This window comes from Neopsephotus bourkii, unplaced genomic scaffold (assembly GCF_033783945.1).
Source record: "Neopsephotus bourkii isolate Nb327-2 ecotype Australia unplaced genomic scaffold, CSIRO-AGI_Nbou_v1 NB_1600, whole genome shotgun sequence".
NCBI classification, from domain to species: Eukaryota; Metazoa; Chordata; class Aves; order Psittaciformes; family Psittacidae; genus Neopsephotus; species Neopsephotus bourkii.
The window spans coordinates 4272439-4299794 of record NW_026902076.1 but is presented as its reverse complement, the minus strand read 5'-3'; the positions used below and the strand labels follow the sequence as shown (position 1 = coordinate 4299794).

The 27356-nt window shown below is 39.5% G+C and overlaps 1 protein-coding gene across 5 annotated transcripts in view; it reads left to right on the top strand.

Moving 5' to 3' along the window:
- CLIC5 (chloride intracellular channel 5) overlaps positions 1 to 27356 on the top strand; it is an 85383-nt gene that overhangs the window by 47868 nt on the left and 10159 nt on the right. For all 5 annotated transcript variants that reach the window (XM_061372261.1, XM_061372258.1, XM_061372257.1 and 2 more), the window contains 3 exons: positions 8798 to 8907; positions 9261 to 9386; positions 10756 to 10862. In XM_061372261.1, coding sequence (XP_061228245.1) covers positions 8852 to 8907; positions 9261 to 9386; positions 10756 to 10862 — 289 coding nt within the window. In that variant the 5' untranslated portion in view covers positions 8798 to 8851. The remainder of the gene's footprint in view (positions 1 to 8797; positions 8908 to 9260; positions 9387 to 10755; positions 10863 to 27356) is intronic.

Genomic DNA, 27356 nt, shown 5'->3' with positions numbered 1-27356 from the left:
CAACCTTTTTTCTCTTGATTTCTTCAAAGCTTCCACTAATGCAGATTACACAACCTCCTTAGAAAGCCTGCTTCGTGTTTCATCGGTCCTATAATTACATCGGATTTTTTCCCCTCTAAAGATTTATTGTTGCAAATTAAGCAAAATACTTAATCCCATTCTCTGTGGGCATGAGCAACAATGGATCATCATCCAATTTGTAAAGTAGTCTTATGTATGCTTGTAGTGGTAGAAGATTGCACGTACATTGCATTATGTTGTTGCCGTTGCTTGTAGTTGCATACACTGATCATTCATAATCACAATGCTTGTGATTTATGTAAAATCTCCTTTGCAGCCTCTTTCTTTGTAAAACCTCAGCAGCTTTCCCCATTCTGCATTTGTACATTAGATTTTGTTCTTCTTATGCCTTATACCTTGGCATTTGCTTTCCTAAATTCCATTTAAGTGATTACTGTATTTTGTTCAAATTCCTCAGCATCACTTTGGAGTCTGCTCCTCTCCTGGGATATAACAATAACATCTTCATGTTTGTTGCTGTCAGGAAATTCAAGATTCTGTCTATTCCTTCCTCCATTTTACTAATGGAAACATTAAATGTGACTCATCTTGTTGCAGACCTTTCTGGTATCTCTATTTGCTATGTTTCTAGACTAACAGAAAACTTGATTATTACTATTCCAGAACTATTTTTTCAACCACTTATACAAGCACTTTGCAGAGATTTACTGCTATTTCCCCACTTTGTTTAGGAAAATACAGTCTGGAGCTCTGTCAGAAACCTTACAGAAGTCAGCTTCTAGAAAACGGCTGCCTCCTTCCTACCCACTGTGCTTGGTAGAGAACAAAATTTGCTTGGTTTAGTGTCATTTGTTCCTTAAAGTCCATATTGCCTTTATCAGTTTTAGATTTCCCTGTGTGCTTGTGAGCTTACTGTTTAATCATTTGTTCCAGTATCTTCTATGTGTTAAAATAAGATGCCTGTCATTTCTTGAGATCTTTTGTTGTTCCTGTGGTATCTCACAATATGTTATTGATAAGTCCCCAAAAAGCAAAGCTTTTAAAAGCTATTCTCTGCGATTACATCTAGTGGTTAACGTGGGTACACAGGATCCTGTGCCATGATGCTGGTGAATGATGGGATCATAACTGTTTTATTAGATTGGGAAAGGCTCTGGAAGAAGCATAAAGGGTAATTGGTATTAGTCCATCAAGCCAAGACAAAAACATAGATTTCCAGTTCACTATGTCCAGAAGCCCATGACCTTTGTGCATAAATCTGCTAACAAGAGCTGTGATGAGAATGGCTATTTTGGGTTTTGAAGAATTTCAAGGTTTTGCTCTAAGTCTAAACCCCACATTTTGAAATCTTCACAGTGTTGTTGAAGAGGCTGAGGGTTCTCTGTGAGGAGGGAAGCTGAAAGAGGGTCAGTAATTTTCACAGGGAATTTTGGCTGGTGGGTGGGCTGTGGGGCAGCCAGGAGCCCTGGCTGAGCTGCACATTGGGGTTGGGACCCTGTGGTCTTCTGACTTTGCATGGTCCCAGCACCTTGCCCATGCTCCAGCTGGAATGCAGGGGGGAGCCACAGATCAGGACTCTAGGCTATTTCCAAGATGGTATGGCCAAAGCTATTGCACACCTCCACCAGGTATTTGACAAACCCCAAGTGTGCTCCTCCAAAGAATATTCTTCCAAAGGAGAAGCTGTTCCTTCTAGGTGGCTCATGGCCTGATTTTCCAGGTGTTGAGAGTTGATACGTGTGAGAAGTCACCTGACTTCAAACTGTCTTATAGGATCTAAAACTGCTAGCCGCTTTGAAAATGTCAGCCTGCATTTACCACCCACCCTTTAGCCAGTATTTTGCTGATATTGAAAGAATATACATTAAAGATGTGCTATATGTGGTTTGTCACTACAGTACTACTGATGTTACTCAATGACTCTCAGTCTTTCAGGGGCTTTTCCCTTACACATCACCATATGAAAATCAGACTTCATATGCAGAAATTCCTCACAGCAGAGCATGCTGGAACATGGTCTCCTAGAAAAAAAAAACACATTTGTGCCAGCCTTAATTCATATAGATAGATAGATATGTATATATTTTGGTGTAAGAAGTTTCATTACAGTTCCCACTTCCTTTAGTGATCTGCTATTGATTTCTCATTACTTTGAACACATAAGCAAGAGATCTGCAAATATTAATGGGAACAAAATCATTTCTTGCTTTGGTTGTCGAACCAGTCTGTGCTTTTCTACTCTGTTGGTATTTGTCAAGTCACGCGCCTTTAGTTCTTTATAGAAAATAGGTGAGGGAATAGCATGAATCATTTTCACGTGATGAGATTATTTACCTGTGTCTAGTCTGTAATTTTCCAAATCCAAACTGCACATGACTGATGGGAGTTCACATAGTTTATTTTAAAGCAAAACATATTTAACGTGGCACATGTGCAGTAGCCAGTGGCTCTAACAAAACCCTTGAGGAAAAGCAAGACCTGTTTGTTCAGGTTGATCACTGTGTATGTAGCTGCTCTGCTACCAGGACCTCAGCTGATGAATCTGCTCTGCACCAGGCCTATGGACCAGCTTGAGTCAATGGATCTTTAACTGTGAACATCCCAAGCCATCATGAAAGGATCCCTAGGAAGAAGCTGAACTTTATGACTGATTGCTTCCTGCCCATGTTGCCATTTGTGTGAATATAAAAAACTGGAAAAATAATGATTTTCCAAAACCTGATAAAAATACTTGTCATGTCTCAACTACTGATGTCTATGGGATCTCCAACCTGCAATTCCATCTCCTGGAAATTCTGAATGTCTCAAGAGTACAAACACATCTCTTGCAGACCTGCAGAGATCTGAGAAGTACAATGACAGCTCCTTGGAGATCCTCAGCTCTACTGATGTGCTGTATTACCAGTTTGAACCGAGGGTTTCAAGCCAGATCCTTTCAGATTGGCCGGTGGTGCAGATTGTGTTAAGTTTATGTGCATCTATAATATATGTCTGTATGTATGCCAGACTTAGACAACATTTTGGCTGGCTTTTGGAGAGCTGGCTAAGAATATCACCACTTCCTTTTTGTTTTGTTACTACCCTGACAGTCTTTTTAGCAAATGCTCTATTTTTATTTGACATGCATGCACATGGTCCATTTCCATGTGTGTACTTAGGAATATAGTTCTGCTCTGTCTTGCCCTCCTTTGGAAGGCTGCTGCTCAGAGTTTCTCCCAGCAAAATGAAATCTCAGGGAAAATCCAACAAAGTTAAAACGCTGCGCAGCAAATTTATTATTGTTGTTATAGGCCCCTATTCAGAAAAGTACTTAAGTATGTACTTAAGTCCCACTGAAATCATCAGGACTTAAGAACATGCTTAAAGTCAAACATATACTTCCTCTGAATTGGGATGTATTTCAGCACATGCTTAAATGCTTTCCTGAACTGGAGCCATATTCAACAAGAGTGGCCCGTGATACACAGGACTTGTGCTACAAGATTTACTCCTTACTTGAGACCTACCAATGCTGCTCTATGAATATAAACTTCTTAGCTTGCCTCTCCATTGGTGGCACTCCAAATAGCTTACTGGCTTTTACATTTGGATGAGAAGTTGTGAAAGAGATGAGAAACTGGAAAAGAAAATGATCCTTACTAAAGCAATACCTTGGCATGTCTGATCTCGTGTTTCAGCCAATGATTTTCCCCTACAATGGAGATCTGTGCTATTGTGTGTGTGGTATAATTACTAAGGCAGATTTTTTTTTTTTTAATGGCACAATAAATAGGATATTTCCTGGCCTGCTCTGAGTTTCAAATAGGATTTTCTCTTCCCCTTTGGCTTCTGAGCGTAAGGAGAGTAAGTGTCAAAAAGCAGGCGCTTTCCCAATTTTAAAACAGAGAGGGTGTAACCATGTGTAATGTGAGTCTAGATTTTGATTGTAGGGATGATGAAATCAAATCCTTCCTTAATCCTTACTGGGAAACTGAGGTAAATTTGCCTGCCTGATTTTGCTACCTCATTAAAATCCTTTTGAAAAACAAATGTGCTTCAGTGTCATCAAAAATGTCTCCCTACTTCAGCCCAGAGCCTCAGAGAGCACTGGACCATTGTGCAGAGTAGCCTCAATACAATGAAAATGGAAAAGAGGAGGAGAATGGATAAACCCAGATACATTGTTTTCCTGGAGAAAACACAGCGCTTTCAGACATGCAACCCTTTCCAGGGCTGCCTTTTTTAAGCTAGGTGCTTAGTCATTGTTAATGACAGTATATTTCTTTAAAACTGCTGTATTTTGGGAATAACTGGAAATGAAACTTGGCTTCCTTCCCTTCCCCTCCACCCCCATTAAGGTTAGTCAAAATAATATAGAGTTGTCTGTGTCCATTGCAGTCCCTATGTTGGTGTATTTTTGGAACAAGTGAGGAAGCATATTCCAGTTATTTGATTTGTAGCAAAGCATTAGCTGGAACTTGAGAAGAGCTCCCTACTCATGGCATTCAGCTGTGCTGGGCAGTGGTTGGATGCTCTCAGTATTACCTCTACTTTACAAAAGTACTTGACACAGACTCATAATATCACTAAGACTTCCTCCCCTCTCCTTAATTGTGTTCCTTGGTAATGTGTCTGCACGTCCCCAGTTGTGCACACAAATATCTTTGAAGTTTAATTAATTCATTAAAAATAGCTGAAGTATTTAAGGAGGAGTACCTTATAAATAGTGAAGGAGGATGTCTTGTTCGTTCTTGCCATTACTGAAATAGAAACAAGGAGCTGGTATGATGGTGTAGGTTTCCTGATGTGATTATACCGAATTCCAGGGCAGGACCTTGCATCAATTGGTGTGAAGTATCTAAATGGCTGGAGAAGAAGTAGGAAAGGATTTTTATTTTTTTAGCTGGTGAACCAATGCAAGTAAGCTTGTGAGAAGCAATGGGAGCAGAAACTGATGCTTCCAAGATGGAGCACATTTATTCTCTAGAAATCTGCCTCCACAAACTCCAGGCTATTCTATTGCTGAGGTCCGTATTCATCACACCTGAATTCAGACACTGATTGCTTTCAGTCGATGTGAAAGGTGACCGGATCTATCTTTTGGGTGTGCATGCTGGCCTTGGCCTTGGGCATTGCCGTTAAACTTCAGTGGGATAAGCATTAACCAGAATCTCACCTAGCAGACACTTGAATCTGGTTTATTCTTCCACAGTCACTCTGGGAATTTGTCTTTTCAGATTAGGTCCTTCTCTGTAGGAAAAAGGCAGCTCTGAAACCCTTTCACAGCTTTAGGACTTACAGTGTGCTTTAAAAACTATGCCCTTGATCCTACAGCCTACAAAGCCTCAAGCCTATCCCTAGTTGCAAACATTAAATCAGAAATATTTGGTGTTTCTGGCAGGGAGAGTGCATATATCATCAACTTGCTCCTTTTTATATGTAGTTGATCATTTTTGCTGTGCTTCAGGGAAGCTATGTGAAAAAGCTTTTGTGCTCATTTTGAATAACAGCAGGGATAAATGGTGTTTTTCTAACTTGTCAATTTTTTTGTTCTTTTCTTTCTATCCACTGTTTGATTTCTTGATCTTGATAAAGGTATTATTTAATTACTGCATTCTGAGCCCTTAACCTTGGACAGATACATATGAAGCTTGTATTTAGGCACTAGTGGGGTGCTTTAAGCAAGCTGTTTTTCTTTGAAGCTAGGAATGACTAAGGCTGGGAAGTTCTCTTTTCTTCCTCATCTCCTCCTGGTAGTTAATATACTTCACAGGGGTCTCAAGACTCTCTGATAAGTCTTTGAAGTTATTACCTACTAAGGTTTTACTCTTTCTGAGTGCTGAACACTGAACTACTGACTGCTCTTAGAAGCAATGCGAAAGAATTCACAAAACCAACAGAGCCTTGACTATAATATCTGCAGGAAAGAAGCTGAATTTAATGTGTAATTTGTGTTGCTGGGGAGATTTTGACTCTGTTCCCTCCTCTGTCACCAGCTTGCCTTGTGATTTGTGGTAGCATTTTCAGTTATGCCAGTCACATGAGATCAAAAACCATGAGTCAGACTCCACCCAAATCATGAGCCTGGCTTCCAGATCCAGGAGCTTTGAACAGAGATCATACCATGCTTTTTCTTTAGTTTATCTTTCATTTCTGGAATTTCCTCTGTCTATTCCCAATATGTCTCTAGCAATTAATGTTTCCCACTCCTTTGGAAGTGTTGGGAAGATATTTTGACCATTTGGGCTGTTGGAAGCCTCATTTGACCTGCACAATTAAATTTGGTTTTGATATCCAAGTGAATCTTATTTCTTCCAGACTTCACATCTTTCTCCTGTCCCCAATGACTTCTGCATCCCTTAGCCTCACATGACCCATCACTTCTGTTTCTTCCTTGCCATGCAGCTGCTCTGTCGCCCCTTTAGTCCTCTCTGGTAGTGAGAGAGCTTTTCACTATTGCCTTTCAGGATATAGAACAGGTAAAAAGATGCAGACCTTTGTATGAGAATATATAATTGGAGAGAGCAGGGAAATGATCTCTCTAAATACCTTTCCTGAAAAAAGATGTTGTTACTTGCAGCATAAGATGTAGGTGATGAGGACAGGCGGGGGATCACCTCTATGAAGGTTGGAGATCTGCAAGAAAGGCCAGAGCTTTGCATGTTACTATGAGACATGATCTCTTTGCTCTCAAGGTGTTTGAAGGACTTGGCAAATCAGAGTTTTACACTCTGAAGGGAATCAGGTGAAGAATGAATAGGAGTCAATGAATTTACAAGCCAAAGTAAATACAGAGCATGTAAGATGAGAATCATTTGTTTGGTCTGCAGTCTTTAGCCCTCTAATTCAGTAGTTGATCTGTTTTTCTTCAAATTTTAGGTTTATAATATATTGTTTAGACTCACTTAGCCAAATCCATTATGAAAGATATGATTATGATTTGAGATGGTGAAAAAGCCAAAGAGAAATTTGGCATTGTATTGTTATATTTTCTCCTATAGCATTTGCCTCTTTCCAGGAAGGGTAAGAAGTTAAAAGTTCTTGGCAATGGTTTAACAAGCCAAATCAATGAATATGACTTTGCAGTAATTACTGCATGCAATATAGTTGTGCCTGATATTCCCATTGTAACGTTGTCATTGTTTTGCCATGAGATTTGAAGATCAGAGCTAACTAACTAGTGAAATTTTGCAGAACTATGCTAACCACACCTCAGGCAGATGGAAAAATGCATCTTCTTTTGCTCATCCTCATGCCATATCACTCTTTCACCCCATTGTTTGCTGATTCTTGCATGTGCCATGTGCAAGGCATATTGCAGGTCCATAATTCCAGGTAAAAATACAAACAAACTGTACCCTCATATCCAAATACCCCTAGAATCTGTGTGCCCGAAACCAGTCTTAACTCAGAGAAAAACTCTTTACATATCCCTAAGCTTCACAGTGGGTTGTCTCCGAGCCTTGATTGCACAGTCTCTCTGTGTTTTGGTGGATAGGAGTTGTGGAATTTGTTTTTAAACCCACAATCATCAAGAGCTATGTTCAAGACATGAGAAAGATTCCTGATGCCAACCAGAAAATCTCTCAGCTAAACGTTTCAGGTGCAAAGCCTGAATCTGTAGCAACTGGACACATCTCAAGGTGCTTCTTGTGCTGTGAATGTTTCACAGAACTGCAATAATTAGAAATGATTCCTTCCTTAAGACACACAAATGCTACCTCACAGCTTGAATATTAGCAAGATAAAGTTTATGAGAGCAAGCAGAGTAATATAATATTTTCTGCAAAGGAAAAGGGCATCTATTTACTTAGCTCTTTCATCAGCTGTTTTCAGACACGCACAGTGTGCATAAAATACAGTTATGCAACCCGTGTGGTTCAGCAACGGAAGGTTGGTTGCTTCACCAGGATTAAAAGAATCTTTTAAACACAATGGTACCACAAATTAAAATGGAAATCTATCAAAACCATTATCGTCCTGAAAGCTTTGGCCACAAGCATAATTACTGTAGAAGGATGTTGTCCTTGGACACAGCTCTGGCTCAGTTCTGCTAGTGTTATTTGTATCCCTTCATGGCTCAAAGTCGGGATTTGCATGGCTAAGGACCATAAATTTTCAGAGGAAAAAAATAGGCTGTTTCCTCAATGCTAACACTAGCAGTTTTTTATTGTTTTGTAGTGGTTTGTAAGCAACTCATTAGATACTAGAGATAGGAACAGACTGAATGTGGTGGTTGAAATCTGCTTTGAACCTTAGAAGGATTCAGATAGAGATTTTGTTTAGATCTGGTTGTTTGTATCTGAGGCTGTTGCTTGACTGATATGGACAAGAATGAGTGAATGTCCAGAGTGTTTGGGTTTAAATTTAAATCTAAAAGTCCACGTTTTGGATCATAATACAGTGAGCTGATAGAAGCTGCAGTCCACAGTATTAAACAGAGCAGAATACCTGTCCTGAATTTTCTAGCATGTCCATGAGGTGGGCAGTTCTGTAGGGATGTGAGTAATTCAGAGAATGTAGTCTCCTGGATATTGCTTGCCATCAGCAAGGGACACATCTCCCTTACCCAGAGCTGCCCTCAAGAGAAACTTCAGGCAACTTTCTCAAGCTCCTGATGATGGCCAAATCCTGGAGTAACTCCATTTTTGTTCAGATGATAAACTATATTAAATAGCAGGCGCTGATGGTTATTTTTAAAGTGGTTATTTTTCTTTCAACATCCAATTTTCCATCTTGAGGGAGGTAAATGATTAACAAGTCTAAAATCTATTTTTCTTCTCTTTCCAACCCTCAGGCTGGGATAGATGGAGAAAGCATTGGGAACTGCCCGTTCTCCCAGCGTCTCTTCATGATCCTCTGGCTCAAAGGAGTTGTGTTCAACGTCACCACTGTTGATCTGAAAAGGTACAAATCATTCAGTTTAATTGAAAATAGTTATATGATCCAGTGTTTTGCTTATAGAAAGGCCCTCCCAGGTTCAATCAGATTGGTATCTAGCCTAGAGAGTCTGTGGTACACAATAAAATAGATGGGATTCAGGTTGGGTTGTTGGTTGGTTTTTTTTCATTTGTGGAATGTTTTTATATTAAACAGGGCACTTGGGGTAGTTTCAAAGTCTTCTAACCACAAACTGGATTAAAAAAAAAAGGGGGGGCAAAAAACAGAAGGGCAAACTGATTTTTTTAGGATCTATACATATCTGTGCAAATACTTGGCCATAAAGATTAGTGATTTCATGACTTTTTCTGTCTCTGCAGAAAGCCAGCTGACCTACACAATCTGGCTCCTGGGACCCACCCACCTTTTTTGACTTTTAATGGAGAAGTCAAGACAGATGTTAACAAGATTGAGGAATTCTTGGAAGAGACTCTCGCACCTCCAAAGTAAGAACTTGCAATTTTTCTTTCAGTTAGTATTCCATTTCCTAGGAATGAAAGATGTCCTAAGAGGAGTTCCTAAAAAGCACTCCATCCTACAATCTTTACTTACAGGAGTAATATTTATTTATGAAACTTACTGGCTTCAGTGAGATGACTTCCATGTGTGAAGGTTGCTTGTATGACTAATAACTGCAGAATGTTTTCTCTGTACACATTTCAGGATGCCCTTGTATGCAGAATTAAGGAGACCAATGCTAGAAAAATTTTGTAGGGGTCTGGTGTCCACATTTCACAAAGCTAAAAATAACTTGGAATAGATGTCGAGAATTGCCACACAAAAATATCTGTGCCAGGAAAAGCATTTTACAGTGAAAACCTGGAGTTTTCTGAGCTGTATGGTGTATTAGAAACGTTGGAAGGGGAACTGATTACAGAGTATGAGAGGCTCTAGGGGCAGAAAAGTGCTCGTTATTCTAGTGAAGAAGTGACAAGAGCCCATGACTGGAAGTTATAACCAAACTAATTCAGATTACAAAGAAGGCACAATTTTGTTCTGTAGGAATGATTAACCATTGGAACAAGCTCCCAAAGAAAGATTTAGATATACCAGATACGCCTTAGCTAGTCCAACATTTTGGACTTCATACAAGGATAATGGGGGGAGAGGGAAGGGAGGGAAGGGAATTGTTGGCTTGTGTTCTAGACTTTAAAATCTATGAATCAATGAAAATTGGCTTGGTTCCTCGCAGGGTGTTTTACCTCGAAGTGAATCAGCAGCTATAGGCCAGTCCTGAGGCAAGAGATCAGATATTTAAATTTTCTATAGTCTGTTCCAAGACCACTGATGGCAGTAGGAGTCATTCATTTGTGTTGGTCTTTCAAATAGATGTATTCCTTTGTGCCAGATGTCTATAAAAAACAATTCAGGGACTGAAAACTTTATGTTCCTTCACCTGGGTAACACTAATATGCCTCGCTATTACATTCTGTAGTACATTTTCAGTATAAGGAATTGGACATGACTGACATTCATAATGGAGAGAGCTGGCTGCCAAACTTGCCTGCACCTTTCTGGAAATTTATGCTTCCTTCTGATTTAAGGCCACTGTATCTCGGATTGTGGTAACATAAAACGCCAGCGCAATTACCTTTGTGATGAAGCCATCCCTCTGTAACTATGCAAACGCCTGCCTCAACAGACACAGTTACTATTAAGAGGGACTTGCCAAGCTGTTGTTTCGAGATAAATGACAGTGCTAATTGCAGTTCCTCGTACAGGGCTTTTTTCTTTCTTCTTGCAAATTGTATTTGTAATCATCATTATGTTGCTGGTAACAAGATGTCATTCTCCACACTGCTTCTCCCTTTTTAGGTACCCCAAGCTGGCTGCCAAGCACCGGGAATCAAACACTGCTGGAATTGATATCTTTTCCAAATTTTCTGCATACATCAAAAACACCAAGCAGCAGGATAATGCTGGTAAGTAGGATCATTATCAAATGTGCCAGGGAGTTTGTGTGCTTAGATGTGTAATAATTTTGCCATTCTTCCATAGTTTTATTGTAAACTTTGTTCACATGACATCAGGTGCTGCTACTGACCACTTTGAGATGATTGGTTCACTGGACTCAATTCACATGTCCATCCACACTTGAATTAACTGTATCTATAATAATAAATCAAACAGACAGCAGAATACTTACTAGTGCCTCTACCAACTGTCATGGCACAGCTCCTGTTCACAGAGCCCAGCTTCTCCTCAAGAACAAGATCCCATACTGCTTACTGGAAGTGCCTGGTGGTCTGACTGCCTCCTCTACTCTGCTCATGCACCTCTTAGAGGAACGTGTGCTGCCTGGGTTCAAAACTGTGCTAGTACTGAAAATTTAGTAGTGAATGACTGGGTGAGAGCAGCTCCTGCCCTGAACCTTCATAATTGGTTAGATCTAGCCATCAGACTCTTGGCCCACTTATGATTATGTTACGCTGTTATAGTTAATTTGCTCATGTAAACTGACTTACAGCAAGACATTCACTGTAAAATAAATAAATTAAAGAAGTGGCTTTAAGAAATGTAATTTGCACTCTGTAAGCTTCAGACTTTTTCTCACATATTTGTGTGTCAAAAGAAAGAACTCCCCAGAAGCTGGATGCCATGCATATTTACATGCATCCTACACTGTCTTCTTAATGAAACTGCTTTTATTCTTCATATCCCCCTTGGAAAGGCAAGACTTCAGCTAGTTTAAGCTCCTCTTCCTGGGTGAAAGCTAATGGATTTACACTGCCATTTCCCTTGAAATGATCCAAAAGAATACTTGCAGTTACTCACTGATGTACCTCTTACCATATATTACTAATTTCACAGACAGACCTAAAGCATGTTAAATACCATGTGCTTGTATTGTATCATTCAGAGAAGACTAGATTTTTTAAGATTCCAGCTTTGCCACAGTTTTCATCTGTGTGATTATGTTTCATTGCCTAGGGCTGACCCATGAGATGAAAATGGGTAAATGATGATTTATGTCAGATAACAATCTGCTGCTCCTTAATATTTTTGTGTTGTCAACGGAAGGAAATAATTATAGTGCTTCACTTCTCAGGGATGCTAAAAAGTTGTGTTTTTTGTCATGCTAATGACATGCTCAGCTAACCTCTGTAGGAAGCTGTAAAAGGAAGATAAATGAAGAATTAGACTAAATAGATGTTAGAGCAAAAATAAAATATCTTGGCTATTTACAACATATTTTTTTTTATGATCTGTTCTGCAACTGTAGATCTTAATTTCATCTGTGCTGCCCTTTGCACTCTAAAACAGCCACAGGTATCTGTCCACATGCATAATCCCAGTGTGTTGCTTCTAGTGACACTGCAACATGCAAATCTTTGGACTCATAAGGGCTGGCATCTCCAGCCAGTAATAAATGGCTATCTTAGAGGTGTCTGCATCTGGTCATAACAAGAGCTGGAATTCAAGGTTATATATCTGCTCCTGTAAGATAAGGAATCTAACCCTGCAAAGTGCTCATGACCAGGTCTGCACATTTTTACTAGCTGCAGTGTGGTTAATAGGAGCTTTCCCTAGTTCTGCCCAGCAGACTCTTGGTTTAGGTACTCTTAAAAATGAAAGGAAACCGCTTCCCAGTGGCAATTATGCACACTAAAGCTATAGGGAAGAGGCGTTAAGTGGCAGTAGAACAACAATCTTTGTTTCCTTCAAGCATCCTCACTCCTTTTTGTTATCTGGCTTGTGATCTCGTGATATCCAGACACACTACAATCTCTAAACATACTGATACTCAACTTCCCTGTTTGAAGCAGAGGAAACTTTTTAGCTTAAGTTTTTACAGCTGGAGTGCTGCAGTGCAAGGACAATAAAGCAGAGATGAGCAGAGTATAATACCTAAATGCTTTTTCTATCAACAGAGTAAAGTACCTGAAGACCTTGGAGTCCTTGGGACTATCAGTTCAGACTTATTCCATAGAATCATAGAATGGTTAGGGTTGGAAAGGACCTTAAGATCATCTGGTTCCATCCCCCCTGACATAGGCATGCAGGATGTAGACCTCAATTTTGGCAAATTGACTTTCAGTTTTCAAGGGCTAAGCAATCCCTTATCTGAGGGATATCTTACCCACTTTCCTATCCAGTTCTTCTGAACCTACAGCAGTTCTTCTGAAGATGATTTAGATGGCAGATAATGAGTTAATTAAAAGGTAGTTGTGTTAGATTTCTTGAGCAGTGAAAAGACTACTCAAAAGGAAAGGACACCACCACTGGATGCCTATTTCCTAAAGAGCCTAATGAACCTTTTTGATTGGCATTTTTAAAAATTGCAATGGTATCTTTAGTTTTAAATTGCAAGACCAATTAGAAAGGGATCTGGGTCTCTAGCCCTGCTTTGGTGCATGTCATTTTGCAGAAGGTTCTGATGCATTGTTGTTTCTATGTAACAATAGAAGTAGTTGTATATAGATCTGTAATAATAGAAAGCATTTTAGAAACATAAAATGTACTAATGTAGGTGAATGTCCCTCTCCCCATGTCCATATGAGCAGGTGAGATCCAAAAAGAACAGAGATTGCTGCTTGTGGTTAAACTGTTCCCATATACCCCAGCTCTCAGATAAAGGTAATACATGTAATACATGTCTCACAGTCATCCTCTGATCAGCTCATAATTCCAGCTGACTCAAGTCCTTGTGTTAATCTGGAAAGCCACGCCAGTGACTGGGACGTCAGTTCTGCATGATCAAAATACACAAATAGAATAAGACTTGCTAATAAGTCAAGAATAGAAAGCAGAACACAGACTGTTATAAAACTACAATTGTAATTTATTTTAGTTAGGAATAGGGGAGTGCTGACTACCAAGTAAGTTAAATCACCAAACATCAGGTTCTTTAAATTATGTTCTCTTAAACTGGGAGTCAGGGAGGTGAATTCATTAAAGTGTGGGAGATCAGACTGGAAATTTGTAGCATCAGCTTATCTCTAGCTGATGTGTGGGTTAAGTGTAATTATATATGATAATTCTTCATAGCATACTGGTTCAGCAGTGATTGTGTGGTCTACGTAACATGAGCTCTCACTACAGCCTGTGGCTATTACATCTTTGCTGAAAAGTAGCAAGAAGTGGTTGGGATAATGAATGAGATTTATGCAGTATGAGAATACTGGATGTGAGAATTAATGAGAACTTAATGCATGCCAAAGATAAGCCCAAGGTGGTGTTCCTCCTAAGATGGTTTACAGTCAGGGTCATGCAACACTTTCAGACTTCAACTAATTCCATCACTTAGGCATGTCATTGCAGTATTCCCTATCCTAAGAGAGGTGGTGAGGTGGCACAGGTAACAGAGTCTGCAGCCTTTAATTAGCTAAATGATTCCTGTGTTTTGTTTTGGGGTTTTTTTTCTTTTTTTTTTCTGATAGTGCAGAAGTTACAGAAGAAAACAAGATTTGTAATTTTTTGGTTTAGTGAATGTCTGATTTCCTGCCTGTAAAGAAGATGCAATGATGCATATATGTTTCTAAGATTGTGATACCCTCTGCTGGCAAATATGTGAATACATAAACCAAGCAGCTTTACAATTGGGGCTGAAACATCCCCTTAACAAAATAGGTTTCCTTTTATCAAGACAGTTTCCTCTTATAAATTCAACATCATCAAAAGAAAAGTGTTTCACAGTAACCTATCAATTTTGACAAAGTTTTCATGGAAAAAGAAAATCTTGTTTATTCTGGACGGTTAAAATTACTTTGAGGTAAAATGCTTTAACATTAAAAAGAAAAACAGCATTTTTATTTCTCTGGATTCATGCAGTACTTCATTAGCCACACACCATTATGTTTTATGTCTGGCACAGAAGCAGGTGATAACCTTCTCTGTAAGTCTGTAAGGCAATATGTTATTGATCATGATTCATTTACTTACCAAAGGTATTTGGCAGCCAGGCTGCCCTGATTTAATAGTTCCCTGAATTTCTGATTCTTTTTTTCCATCTTTGTTTTCCTAACTTTTTTGTCTTATAACATAAAAATGTTAAAAGGCTTGGAATGGGCTGGCTAGGGCTGTAAGCCCAGAAGCAAACATGCTCATGCCATATCAAAGTCCCACCACTTTTAAGCTTCTTGAAAGGGAAGGAATTGATTCCAGATTCTCAGGATGTGGCAAGCTGTGTTTAAAGAAAGTGTGTGCATTTATTATTTCAAGTCATTTCAATTACAACAGGCTTGATTCCTTCCACCCCCCGTGTCACTTGATAATTTTATAACAGGCCTCTCTGAAGGAGTCATCTCCTCATTGCAGGATTAGATCCACACCTCTGTTCAGTGGCACGACTGAGTTATTCAGTTCTCCAGACGTTGCCACCAGGCTTCACTGCTTGTACTTGAAATGACAAGTACTCATGCACACAAGAACAGGGGTCCTTGAGAGAGTTTAGTGTCAGTCATCTTAAAAACTGTTTCCTAGATGCTGTTGCTCGAGTTTTCATGGTCAATTTCAGGGTTTTTGGTTGCTTAGCAATTATTTAATATCTAGAAAGCAATCTTGTTTGAGCACAGGAAAGTAAACCAACATCTTGTGTATTTACTTTGTTTCCTTTGGTTGATGTTAGGCAAGTCATTCAAGCTTTGTACAGTAACCAGGGTAGCAACAATATATTTATTCATTGGAGGAAGATGAAATTTAATTAATTGGAATGCTGTGTACGTATTTGCTATCCTGCTTATTATTTTTTCTTCTGAGAGTGTATACTGCAAACCAAGGGGACAACCTGTAGTAACCACCCATTAACTGTCCCACCTAAAATTGTTAAGTTCTTTGGCTCATAGAATGAGCCCTTTGATTTCATTTATGAGTTTAAAAAGTTGCTCTTGAATTGAGTTCTTAGGGGGCACTAGCTCCAGTGTGGGTGGGCGCATTCATTAGTGGTACGGAAGGATATTTGACTGTATGGCTCTTCAGAAGGCGCTGAGCTGGGAGACCACCAACATGATTTCATGCAGAGGAATTTCCAGCCGTCTGACCAGAGCACTCTGCTTGTCTGCTTTGGATTTACATCAAGAGGCCAAAAATAAAAGTGCATTCAAATCATTAACTTACATGTGATTAAATGCTGTTCACCTCTTTCAGTAGCTACATCACACTTTGTGGTTAAGTGCGTGAGATGGGAAATGTTGCTGTGTGCTGTGCATGTATGTATACAGTAGATAGATATGCACACACACGTACAGGGCTGGAATTAAAACTGGCCTACATCAGTTTTATGCTGTGGAGTTACTCCTGCTAAGAAGAGAGTTAGATTCATAGCGTAGGTATGTGCACATACTTGGTGATATGCCCTGATTCTTTTTAGAAGTCATTGCGTGCCTCCTTGATAAGCAGAAAATCAGTTCATTTCAAAAACCTACAGAGTATTTACAGTAATAACAGCTCTGTGGTGCAGACCCTTTGTGGCACCTGAGCTGATGTATGTACCTGAGTAGGAGCTTCTCAATGTTGTGGATCGACAGCAAGTCAGTGTAGGAAAATGAAACACCTGTCCCCAAAGCATCTCCATGCTTGGTAGGGAAGGGCTGGGGTTCACCTCTCTTCCTTCCAACCTGCCTTCTGACTTCCAGAGGGGTCAGATTATAACTGAAAAGGTGATGCAGCTTGTCCTGAGTCTTTGAACCTTCTGGCCTATTCCTGAGTCTTTGAACCTTCTGGCCTATTCCGCGCCTAAAGGCTTTACCCTGTCCTCGGCAAAGTCACTGGCAAAACTCCTCCTGACTTTGACAAAGCAAGTTTAAAAAGCTGTTTGAATGCCCTTGTATTGATGGTGAGTTTCCTGTGGCAGGGATCTTGGATCAGGTTCTAATTTGGAACCAACATTAATGGGTTATGCTTTTTGCACAAATTTCCAAGGTGCTGTACAAATATATAGGTATAAATATATTTGTACATGTGATGGCTGTGTATCAACTTGCCATTAAAAGTTTTCCTTCTTCCTCTTTAGTTGCAGATTTTCCCTTTTCCACTACAGAACTCAACACCTGTCCAAGGCTGAACATGGGCCACAATTCATCCCATACTGTGACAATATTTTCTCTGCCATGCGACCAGGAAGGACTTGAAATAGCTTTTAAAATTGTTTTAGAGAAAAAGACTTGTTTTGTGATAGCAGATATCAGGATGACAGATCTTTAACTTTGGCATTTTGAAGCATAAAAAAGCTATTTCAGAGCATTTTAAACAAGCTTTTATGACTCCCTCTGAGCTGAATATTGTTGGGCTCATGATAGCTGAAGTGCCTGGCAGCTTTACAAACCAGCCTTAATATAAAAAATACCCAGTCTTTAAAACATATGTAAAATAGCTTTTCTGCAACATTTGTGTCACATAAAGTACCACATACATGTTGGTGAGTGTGATATAAAGCTTTTATTGCCATTCATTTGGGATGACCCATATAACTCACTCATGATATGTTAATAAAACTGTTTTCCACTCTGTCTCTTTGTGAAAACACACATATAAAGATGGCTAAAACAGTGGTGATAGCTGTGTGCTAACTTGTTAAGTAGCACTGCAAGTTGCATTTATCATCTCTCCTCCTTTATGTACTTTCTAACCAGCAATCAAAGACTGATTCTAAAATGCTTAGAAACAGCACTTTGAAAATAAGTTTGCTTGAGAAGTAACTTTTTGGAAGTTCTCCTCAAAATCATGCTGGCCAGAGGCCCAGAGTCATCAGTATTCTGTCTGGTACCAGAGAGCTTTAAGGACCAATATCTTTTGACTTACCAAACTAAGAACTGAAATTTTATGCCATTGGAAGGAAGAGGTTTTTAGTTTTCTAAAATTATAACAAACCATCATCCGAATCTCAGAAATATCTACCTTACTAGGGAATGTTTCTTGATCTTCTTGTTATTTGGGTTTTTTTCCCTTCTTCTAAGATGTTGCTAATTAAGGTATGAAGATTTCCTGATGGAAATGTAAAAAATACTATTTGAAAACAATAAAAAATTAAAACTCTCTGTAAATCCAGATGCAATCAGACTGCAAGCTTACAAGGCAGGAGCTTGGTATGCCTGAATAGTAGTCTTAGATGCAGCTATTCTGGGAACTGTAAATATTTACAATTAATGTTCTAGAAAACACAATTTTCTGGCATATCTGTGCTGAAGTAGCTTTGAACTCATAGCATACCATAGGGAGGGAGAAAAAAAAAAAATTATATAAGTTCAAGACACAGAATATGCAAACCCCTAAATATCAGTTGACAAAATATCCCGAAGTCAAAGAAATTAATTATATGATTAACATGAGCCACCTTCAGTGTTCTCTCGCAGCCCAGAAAGCCAACCGTATCCTGGGCTGCATCAAAAGCAGCGTGACCAGCAGGTTGAAGGAGGTGATCCTGCCCCTCTACTCTGCTCTCATGAGACCTCACCTGGAGTACTGTGTGCAATTTTGGTGTCCTCAACATAAAAAGGACATGGAACTGTTGGAAGAAGTCCAGAGAAGGGCCACGAGGATGATCAGGGGACTGGAGCACCTCCCATATGAAGATAGGCTGAGAAAGTTGGGGCTGTTCAGCCTGGAGTAGAGAAGGCTGCATGGAGACCTCATAGCAGCCTTCCAGTATCTGAAGGGGGCCTATAGGGATGCTGAGGAGGGACTCTTCATTAGGGACTGTAGTGATAGGACAAGGGGTAATGGGTTAAAACTTAAACAGGGGAAGTTTAGACTGGATCTAAGGAAGAAGTTATTTACTGTTAGGGTGGTGAGGCACTGGAATAGGTTGCCCAAGGAGTCTGTGAATGCTCCATCCCGGCGGTGTTCAAGGCCAAGTTGGACAGAGACTTGGGTGATATGGTTTAGTGTGAGGTGTCCCTGCCCATGGCATGGGGGTTGGAACTAGATGATCTTAAGGTCCTTTCCAACCCTAACTATTCTATCATTCTGTAATTCTATATACTCAAATCAAGGCATATGCTCAAGCATTTGCTGAATCTAAACAGGCGTATATGCACAGGCTAGGCCTAGACTAAAATACTTGCAATGGGAACAGTAGTTGGCAGATGCTGTTCTTTAAGAGGGAATTATTTCCCCTGTGTGCTTGAATATTCCTCCAACTGCTGCTGGCTTTACTCGGATGCTTTGTTCTGTTTCCCAGCTGAGCTCCCATGCTTGCACACAGGAGCAGTAGCACAGCTGGAAGTGGATTAGAGCAATTTGGCGGCAGCAGTCCTGGGAGGAATTAAGCGCCTCGCTGCTGGAATGGGAGGCCTAAATTACATTATTATTTAGAATTGAATTTTAACTTCATTGCTCTATGGTTTCACCCTGGTGGATAACTCCCTTCATTGCAATATACTTGGTGCATCTGAAGTATGTTCCCCACAGCAAGGATTTAGATGAAGTTATGGCCTTACTCAGTAAAGTGTCCAAATCTTACATAAGTGAATGTCAAGATTTAAGGACCCAGCTGGTCTTACTGTCCCAAGAGGACTGTACACAGGCTTATATTTAACAATTGTAGAGCAAGCTATCTCATGACAGAGTCCAATGACTGGCTCTTCTGGAAGTCAGTTTGCAACACTGTTGATGACTTCAAAGGGAGAAAGATTGGCCTAGAATCTGTTTTTCCCAAAACAGATTTTTTTTTGTTTTATGCATGCAAATGTTCTTCATAAAGTAATGGGGAAAAAAAGAGGAAAGAGACATAAATTAAAATCAGTGTTGCTAATTTTGTTTATTAGATTGGATCCTAAATATTTGACCTTTAACTTGAAAACAGTCCTGGGAATAAGATGACTAAATGAGAGCTGGAGACACAGTTCTTGTCTGCATATTGTGATTCTTCTGATTGCAGAAAAAATATCAGAATTTCATGGATTTGAAGCAAGAAGAACCTTTGCATTTTTTGCTATGACCTCCTGAAAATTATATTCCAGTCAGTTTTGCCCACTGAGAAAACATTTTAGGATTTCATCCTTTAATACAAAAGTTGCTTTCTATCAGAACAGAGAATAGGAGAAACTCAAGTGTCTTTGGTGCACAATGCCTCTTTAAGGGGGAAGATATCCTGGGCGAGGGATACCCAGCTGATGGCAATAGCTAATCCATATTCTGTACTGCAGGGGAAGGTGAACCCCAGTGATTCACCCACTCAAAGCTCAAAACCAGTTGTTTCCGAGATCTTAACCTTGAATCAGGATGACTCTGAACATGGGAGGAAAGCATCTACTCAGCAAGACTTTCTGCACCACTCCAAGGCATTGGTCCAACCATTCCCATGTCCAGAAGAGAATGACCCGATAGCCATGGAGAAGCCCATAACACTCCTGATTGTGTACTAGGAGAAAAGATACTGTGATATTTTTGCAAGCATCTTAAGAGTGAAGTCTAAATGTTGACTGGCAAATTCTCTGTGACATCGATGATGGTACAATCAACCTACCTCTGTTCTTGTTCTGAGACCTAAAGGTTGATGTTAGCAATTTTAAAGTGCCATGACCTGCCTGTGCAGCTCTGTCTTCCTCAATCCCAGTTTCTCCTATTTCTGTCAGAAATGGATTAAAGCCTGCCTTTTCTTAGTCTCATTAAAACATTGTTCTCCTTTGACCACTTGCTGGAATTTCCAATGCCTTTTTAAACTGGGGACTCTAGAACTTGGAAAAATGTTCTTAATACTTGCTTCAACAGTAGTTACAACAGAGAGAATATGACTTCCCTAGTAGTTTACATATATCCAGACATAATTGTAACTCTTTTTGCCTCTGCTCCCTTCAGAGAAGTTAAGTTGAGGCATAGTCATGATGATCCCTAAGTCATTTCATGAGGCTTGACACAAGAAATCTCAAAAGCAGAAAAACAATGGAAAAGAATTAAGATGTGAGTCATTTGTAAATCTCATCATCTCATGGTTTTTGTATCTCACTAACAATTTTTGGACACAAAGGGCAGAAAATACTGGAAACATTAAAATGCAACAATTTGAGACTGAGATTTGCCAAGTTAATGTGGGATTTCAATAAGCTTTAAAACTTCATCCTCAGGTGCTTCTGCGCTGCATTGCTGCATTTCCCTCTCATGTGTCTTCCCTCCACCATTGCTGAAGTTAAATAGCGTAGTCAAAAACCAGGGAGTGCAATGGGGATTATTATCCTGGTGTAAACAAAAGCAGACTTTATTCCTCTACATGCCTGGGATTGAAAGATTAAAGATGCAAGCATCAACAGCCTGTAGAGGAGCGATCTTCTCTGCTTAAACATTAGAACACAAGGGGTCCCCACAGCACTGTCGCTAAAGCCCAGTTGCACTCCCTACCAGAAGTTAACTTTAGTGCAAAAACATGTAGTTAGTTTTCCTTTGTTTGTCCCATCTTTTTGCTCTTTAGTAGTAAAACAAAACTTTACACTCTGAGTAAACATACAACATCCTAAAAATCATGATACCAGAGTGATAACCTCATGCTATAAATATGTGGTTTTATAATCAGCCAGGCTTGGTGGTTTTGGTTGGGTTTTTTGGGGGTTTGGGGTTTTTTTTTTTTCAGTTTTCTGATGCAAATCAGCTGCTTCTTGTCTGCATTTGTTTTAGGGACACCTGCAAAAGACTAGCATTACAGGGGTCAGGAACAGGCCCCTGGGGACGTGCTCTAGAAGTGATGCTTGTCACTTACGTGCTGCTGCAAGGTTACAATGATTTGTGAAATGCACGTTAGGTGCTGTTCTTCCTGGGGCACTTGTAGGACAGTAGTTTTACATTCACTTGCTTCCTGCTCTCAGGGTCACTTGGCCTCTTAAGAGACTGGGAAATGAACTCCTCTTTTGGTGTCATTTGAACACCTGGGTTCTCTTCTTAAAAAACAGCATTTGAAGGAGCTCCAATTTCATTCTTTATGATAAAGTTACAAGTATTACATTTATTTCTTACCTCCACTGTAAAGCCATGTAAGAAAAGGTAAGGAAGAAAACTGAGTTTTTAGTCTAAGACTAGAAACCAGTTAAAACAAACTTCCTAGATGTTTGAAAAATGTGTTTAATTGTTTAACTTTTTTTTTTTTTTTTTTGAAAACATTATTGATTCACCTTAATCTGGGAGTAGGAGGACAGGTGGTATCACATCTAACCTGAAACATAAGTCTATGGCTGGTGGACTGCTTTTAATTCTTTCTTTTTGATTGCCAAAAATACTAGTTTTACAACGTACAGTTTGTGGCTGAAGAGTGCTGTTATCATTATTTTACATATAGGAAGTTGGAAGGCAGATAATTTAAGTCATTAAACCTTATATAGGTCATGTAGAAAAGCTTGGGAAGAAGAGACTAAAGTGTCCTAAATCCAGCTCAGCTAACCTCTTAAACTTGAATCACTGTGCTCAGCCTTAGGAAGGGGAACCTGGGAAATTCAGGTGTCAGTCTCTCTGAGACTAAGAGATGTCTTCTGTGGAGTTTTTGAGACAAGTCCGCTGAAATATTTTAGACTTCTGGGTTGAAGTGCTAATCAATCAATCCACATCATCAAGAGTTTGTGGATAAGGTGGGGAGGGAATGGAAGAGGGATGGTAAGGGAGGGATCAGTTCACCTGAGTCTCTCTAAAAGCTATACATTAGTCATTCAATATTCCTGGCTTCTTTTGTGATCAATGGAGAGAGAAATAGGTCCATTTCAGAAGGGCAGTTTGATCTTAAAATATAGATATAAACGTTTGGCAGTTCCTGTCTTTCATTACTATCTATAAAGGAGACTTGAACAACTAGGTTGAACTAATTACCTAATGCTTTGATAGCTGAAGTTAGGCAAGGTGAGCCTTATCTGTAAGTCAATCATTAGATTATTGATGTGTCTGTGTTCCTAAGGTTGCTTTGGGTATCTAACAGCTGTATTTCAGCTCCATGTGCCTTGAAGCCATGGATGACTTGCTTCTGGGGTTCAGCACCTCCATTTCTCTCACTAGACATACACAGAACATATATAGAATCATAGAAGAGTTAGGGTTGGAAAGGACCTTAAGATCATCAAGTTCCAACCCCCCTGCCATGGGCAGGGACACCTTGCTTTAAACCATATTACACAAGGCCTCGTCCAACCTGGCCTTGAACACTGCCAACATATATGGAAATATATATACCTATACCTAAATATATATACCTATTTATGCATGGTTTAGACCATGTCTGAAAGGCAACTTATGACTGAAGTTGTGTGGCTGTTTGCATCTGTGTACCTGTGTTTTTGTGACTCATCCCACTACTGGTGAGCTCACCTGAACACTGACTAGCAGTAAAAATCCATTTTCAAGTCACAGCTCTGACTGATTTTGATGATGATTATGATCCCCAGTGCCATAAGAAAAATCCCTAAGAGAAATCCCTAACCAGGAAAGTAGAGTTGAGGAATAAGAAACACTTATGGATTTTTCTTCTGTATACAGAACTAGGTATTTATTTATTAAATTAAGAGAAACAGATCACAACCTTTTAGCATGGTTGTATAGGCATTTATCTGTATTGTGTGTGGTTGTATAGGCATTTATCTGTGAACAGAGACTGCGCATGCACAAGTCTCTGTTCAAGTGAATATTGAATTATTTATCTAGAGTGGAACATCTTCAATAGGAGGGTGACTCACCCTGAAACTCCCTTTGGCCCAGAGCTAGGCATCTATATGTGGGTTCCTGGGAGTATACAACATCCATCCTCCTCCTCTGAATTTCTAATGGTTCTCTTTGTGACTGCCCACTCATTTGCCTCTCAGTATAGGCACTGCTCAGAGCTGGGGATTTTACAAGGCAGAAACATGCCTGGAAAGGATGTTGTGATGCTCAAATTTGCAATGTACTTTGGGGAGTAAGCCCTAATATCTAAGTAACATGAAATAAAATGGGAGGTATAATCCTACATCACTTAGGTGAACCGTGAAATCATATTTAAAGGGTAGGATTCATCTCACCTGACTTTACCTCCCTGAAAGTTAGGTGTCTAGTCTGAATTAGTCCTTTAGGCTTCATCTGTAATTCAAGCAGCAAGGAGGGCATATGTGGAGTGAGTCACACCAGTTTATATCAGGTGTCTCGGGAAGTTGGAAGGAATTGCCCTCTGGAGATGCTTATACCTCTGAGCAGAGAGGGAACCTACATAACCAGCTTAGACAAGATACCTGAGTCTGAAATGGCTAAACAAAAGAAATCAAGGCAGCACTCAAATCCCAAGGGTTATATTGAAATCACAGGGGGGAAGATAAACTGTTCAATATGTAATACAGTGGGGTACATATTGCAGTCACAGCTCCTCCATGTGAGAAGGATTAATCTATACAGATTAAAGTTACAATACTCTGTTTAGCCTGTCTGAAAGAAAATGAGCAGGATGGAGAAAAAAAGAGAGTGAAAATATGAATCCTTGGTCTTTAATCAGACTGTCAAGCTGGTAGAATGATATTTTCTTACCTTAAATTGCTGTTTCTTAGCTGGTTTCCCTCTCCTACCAGAAAACAGTATTGAGTCTCACATAATATCAAACTCTGTGAATCTGGAAGTGATCAGGAAAGGTGGTTTGTTTTTTTAAAGGAAAAATAAATCTCAGATTGTTTGTGTGAGACTGTGAATATTTATGTACTGTTCCCCCTTTTCCCTCATTGCATATTTCACCAAGTTCATTTGCGTGTGTTACAGGATAAATCTTACTGGAAGGCAGTGGAAGAAAGCAGTAAAAAGGAAAAGCATCAATCAGTGATCCAGGGTAGCAGCAGGAATCGTTGTTCATTTTTGTACATGGATCATTGTTTGTTGAACTTGCCTGGGCTTGACAATTAAGAAACTTGCGGTTCTGCTGAGGTCAGTCTCAGGTGGTTTCAGATGATGGCTACAAAAGTCATTATGTTGCTGGGCTTAGATGGCTTCGAAGCCTTGTTGTCACTGTGCTTTCAGTGTTATTCACTGATGAAGAGGGCCACATGTATTTTACTTTGCTTTGGAGAAAATATTTTGTGACAAAATGTTTATTTGACAAAAAAATGCCATGTGCGGTGTGAGTAACCTGAATTATTGGCAAATGTGGGTTGAATTTGGTGAATAATGACTTGTTTTGAAAAATGAAAGTATTTTCTCTTAAACCTTTTGAAACAAAAGGTTATTCTTTTTTTCAATTTAGAAAAGATGTTAATTTTGAAGATTACGAACATTTTAAAAGTGATGTGAAAATGATGGAATGTCTAGGCATGACTAACTTAACCAACCATCCCAAAACATGGCTTTCTTTTTGTTTTCATGCTTGTTTGGAAATCTTATGTTATTTTGCTTTAAACTACTTTGTTTGCTTTTAAACTTTGTTTAAAGAACGAGCTAGTCTTGCTCTTGTATAACATAAATCAAAGTTTTTCATGTTCAGTTTGGCAAAGAAACAATTGTTCTTAATGCTCTTATTGTACCCTCTATGCTTTTCATCTCTTCCCATAATAACTATCAAGTAGAATTCTCATTCTGCAATGGTTCCACTCAGACACATAAACCAGGAGTCATCTCACCTAATTTTAGCTATTTTAAATTTAGGTAGCCAGTCTGCCTGTTCTCAAAAGAGAGAGAGAGAGGCTCCTCTGGTGGTAATTCAGCTTTTCCTAGGCTACTATTTTAGGATGGAATGATTTGCCTTCCAGTGGCTCCTTCAGGCCACAGAGTTTGGCATTTATGTGCTTTGTCTGTTTTGCTATTTCACTTCGTCCCAGCACTGAACAAGGAAGTAAATATTTGGAGTTCAAGGAAGGGGAAGAAGAGTCCTTGTCTGACCTCAGCAAATGCTGTGGGTGTGGGCAGCCTGAATCAGTTTTACTTTTCCCAAACGGTTTTTCTTTTACTACTTTCTAGTTACTTTCCATTTTAATTCAGCCTTATTTGACCCACAGAAAGTAGAGATGGAAATGGCCAGTGATGATGGGAGTGTTATGGCCAGTATTATTTTGGAGGTCAGATTAACTGATAATAACAGTCCTTTTTGGCTTTAAAAGCTTCAGGAGAAATCCTAACTCCATGGAAGTCAACAGCAAAACTTACATGGGCTTTGGTATGGCCAAAATTTCATCCTGAGTACCTAGTAATGAATCTTTGACATTTGTACCTCTTTCTTCCCCCCCCCCCCCGAAGTATTGCTCCATGCATTTATGTTTTCCAGTGTTTTGTTCCATTGTGGTATAACTACTTCAAGACACAACAGCTTCTCTTTGTCCCCTGGAAATAGTTGCACAGGCTAATAGTTTAAGGAAGTTTTTGCTTGAAGAGTTGAGTAACAGAGCCAAAGTCTGTTCTTGGTTGAACTGGAGTAAATATGGAATAGCTTGTTGACAATGCGAAGTTACTCCTCTTTTATGTCAGTGTAACTGAGAGCACAATTTTGCCAATTATTAACTTCTGCTACATTATTTATATTTCTATGCATGTCAAGATTTGTTAATGTCATTGTTCAACATCAAGTAACCTTTTGCTGAAAACAGAGCGTCATTGTGAATTAGGTATCATCAGCTAAATTGAACCTCACCCTGTGCATTTGACAGATGGTAATACATTCATTAAGTGTTCTGTGGTTGCTTTGAGGTTGGAAAGTGCTATTTTTCTGGCTTCTAACTCAGGCTTCTTAACTAAAGTTGTATAAAGCATAGTTTTGAAGGGAGAAGGAAAATCACAAAGAGTTCGTGAGGGGTTTTTTTGTTAATACTGTTGTTTACTACTGGTAGGGTGACACAGCAGGACTGTGATTGCCGTAAGTTGTCTTGGACTGCATAAATAGCCCAGAGTGGAGGGTGAGAGAGATGGTTCCACTGTGGATTTTGTACATACACAGCTAGAACTTCTTAAAATTTGAAGTTACGTTAAATACATCACCGTGGAGGCAATACAATGCTTGTGCCTTTGTGCTTGGTGAATTCACTGTCCAGAAAGATGGTTTCTAAGAGTTCAGATATTGCAGCAGTTCAATAGGTAAGCTAACGACAGGCCTCCTCTTGCAGAATGGGTCACATTTGGGATCTTTATATTAACACTGAAAGTCTGCAGAGTGGGGAAGTAATTGGAGGTAGACATTCCAAAAGCAGTAGAGCCACATTCTCAGGCATAGTTCTACTCAATGTTGTAATACCGAATCCTCCATTACCGAACCCTGACATTACCAAGACAATGCGAGTCTGAGATTAGACACTTCAGGAGAAGTTCTCCAAACAGCTGACTTAGGGGGCACCTAAACCAAATGTAGAAGAGACTCCATTGACTACAGGAAGCTCATTTAATTTACTCACTTCACAGAAGATTAATCCCACCCATTGATTTGCAGTGGAGTCTCAGCTGTTATCAGCTTAAGTAGTTACTTAATGATGTTTCCAAGAGGATAAATTGCCAAGGGAATTGGCTGTTTAAACGTTTCTGGAATTGCAGGGTCTTGCTCATGGCCTTGTTGAACTTCATGAAGTACGCACTTGTGCACC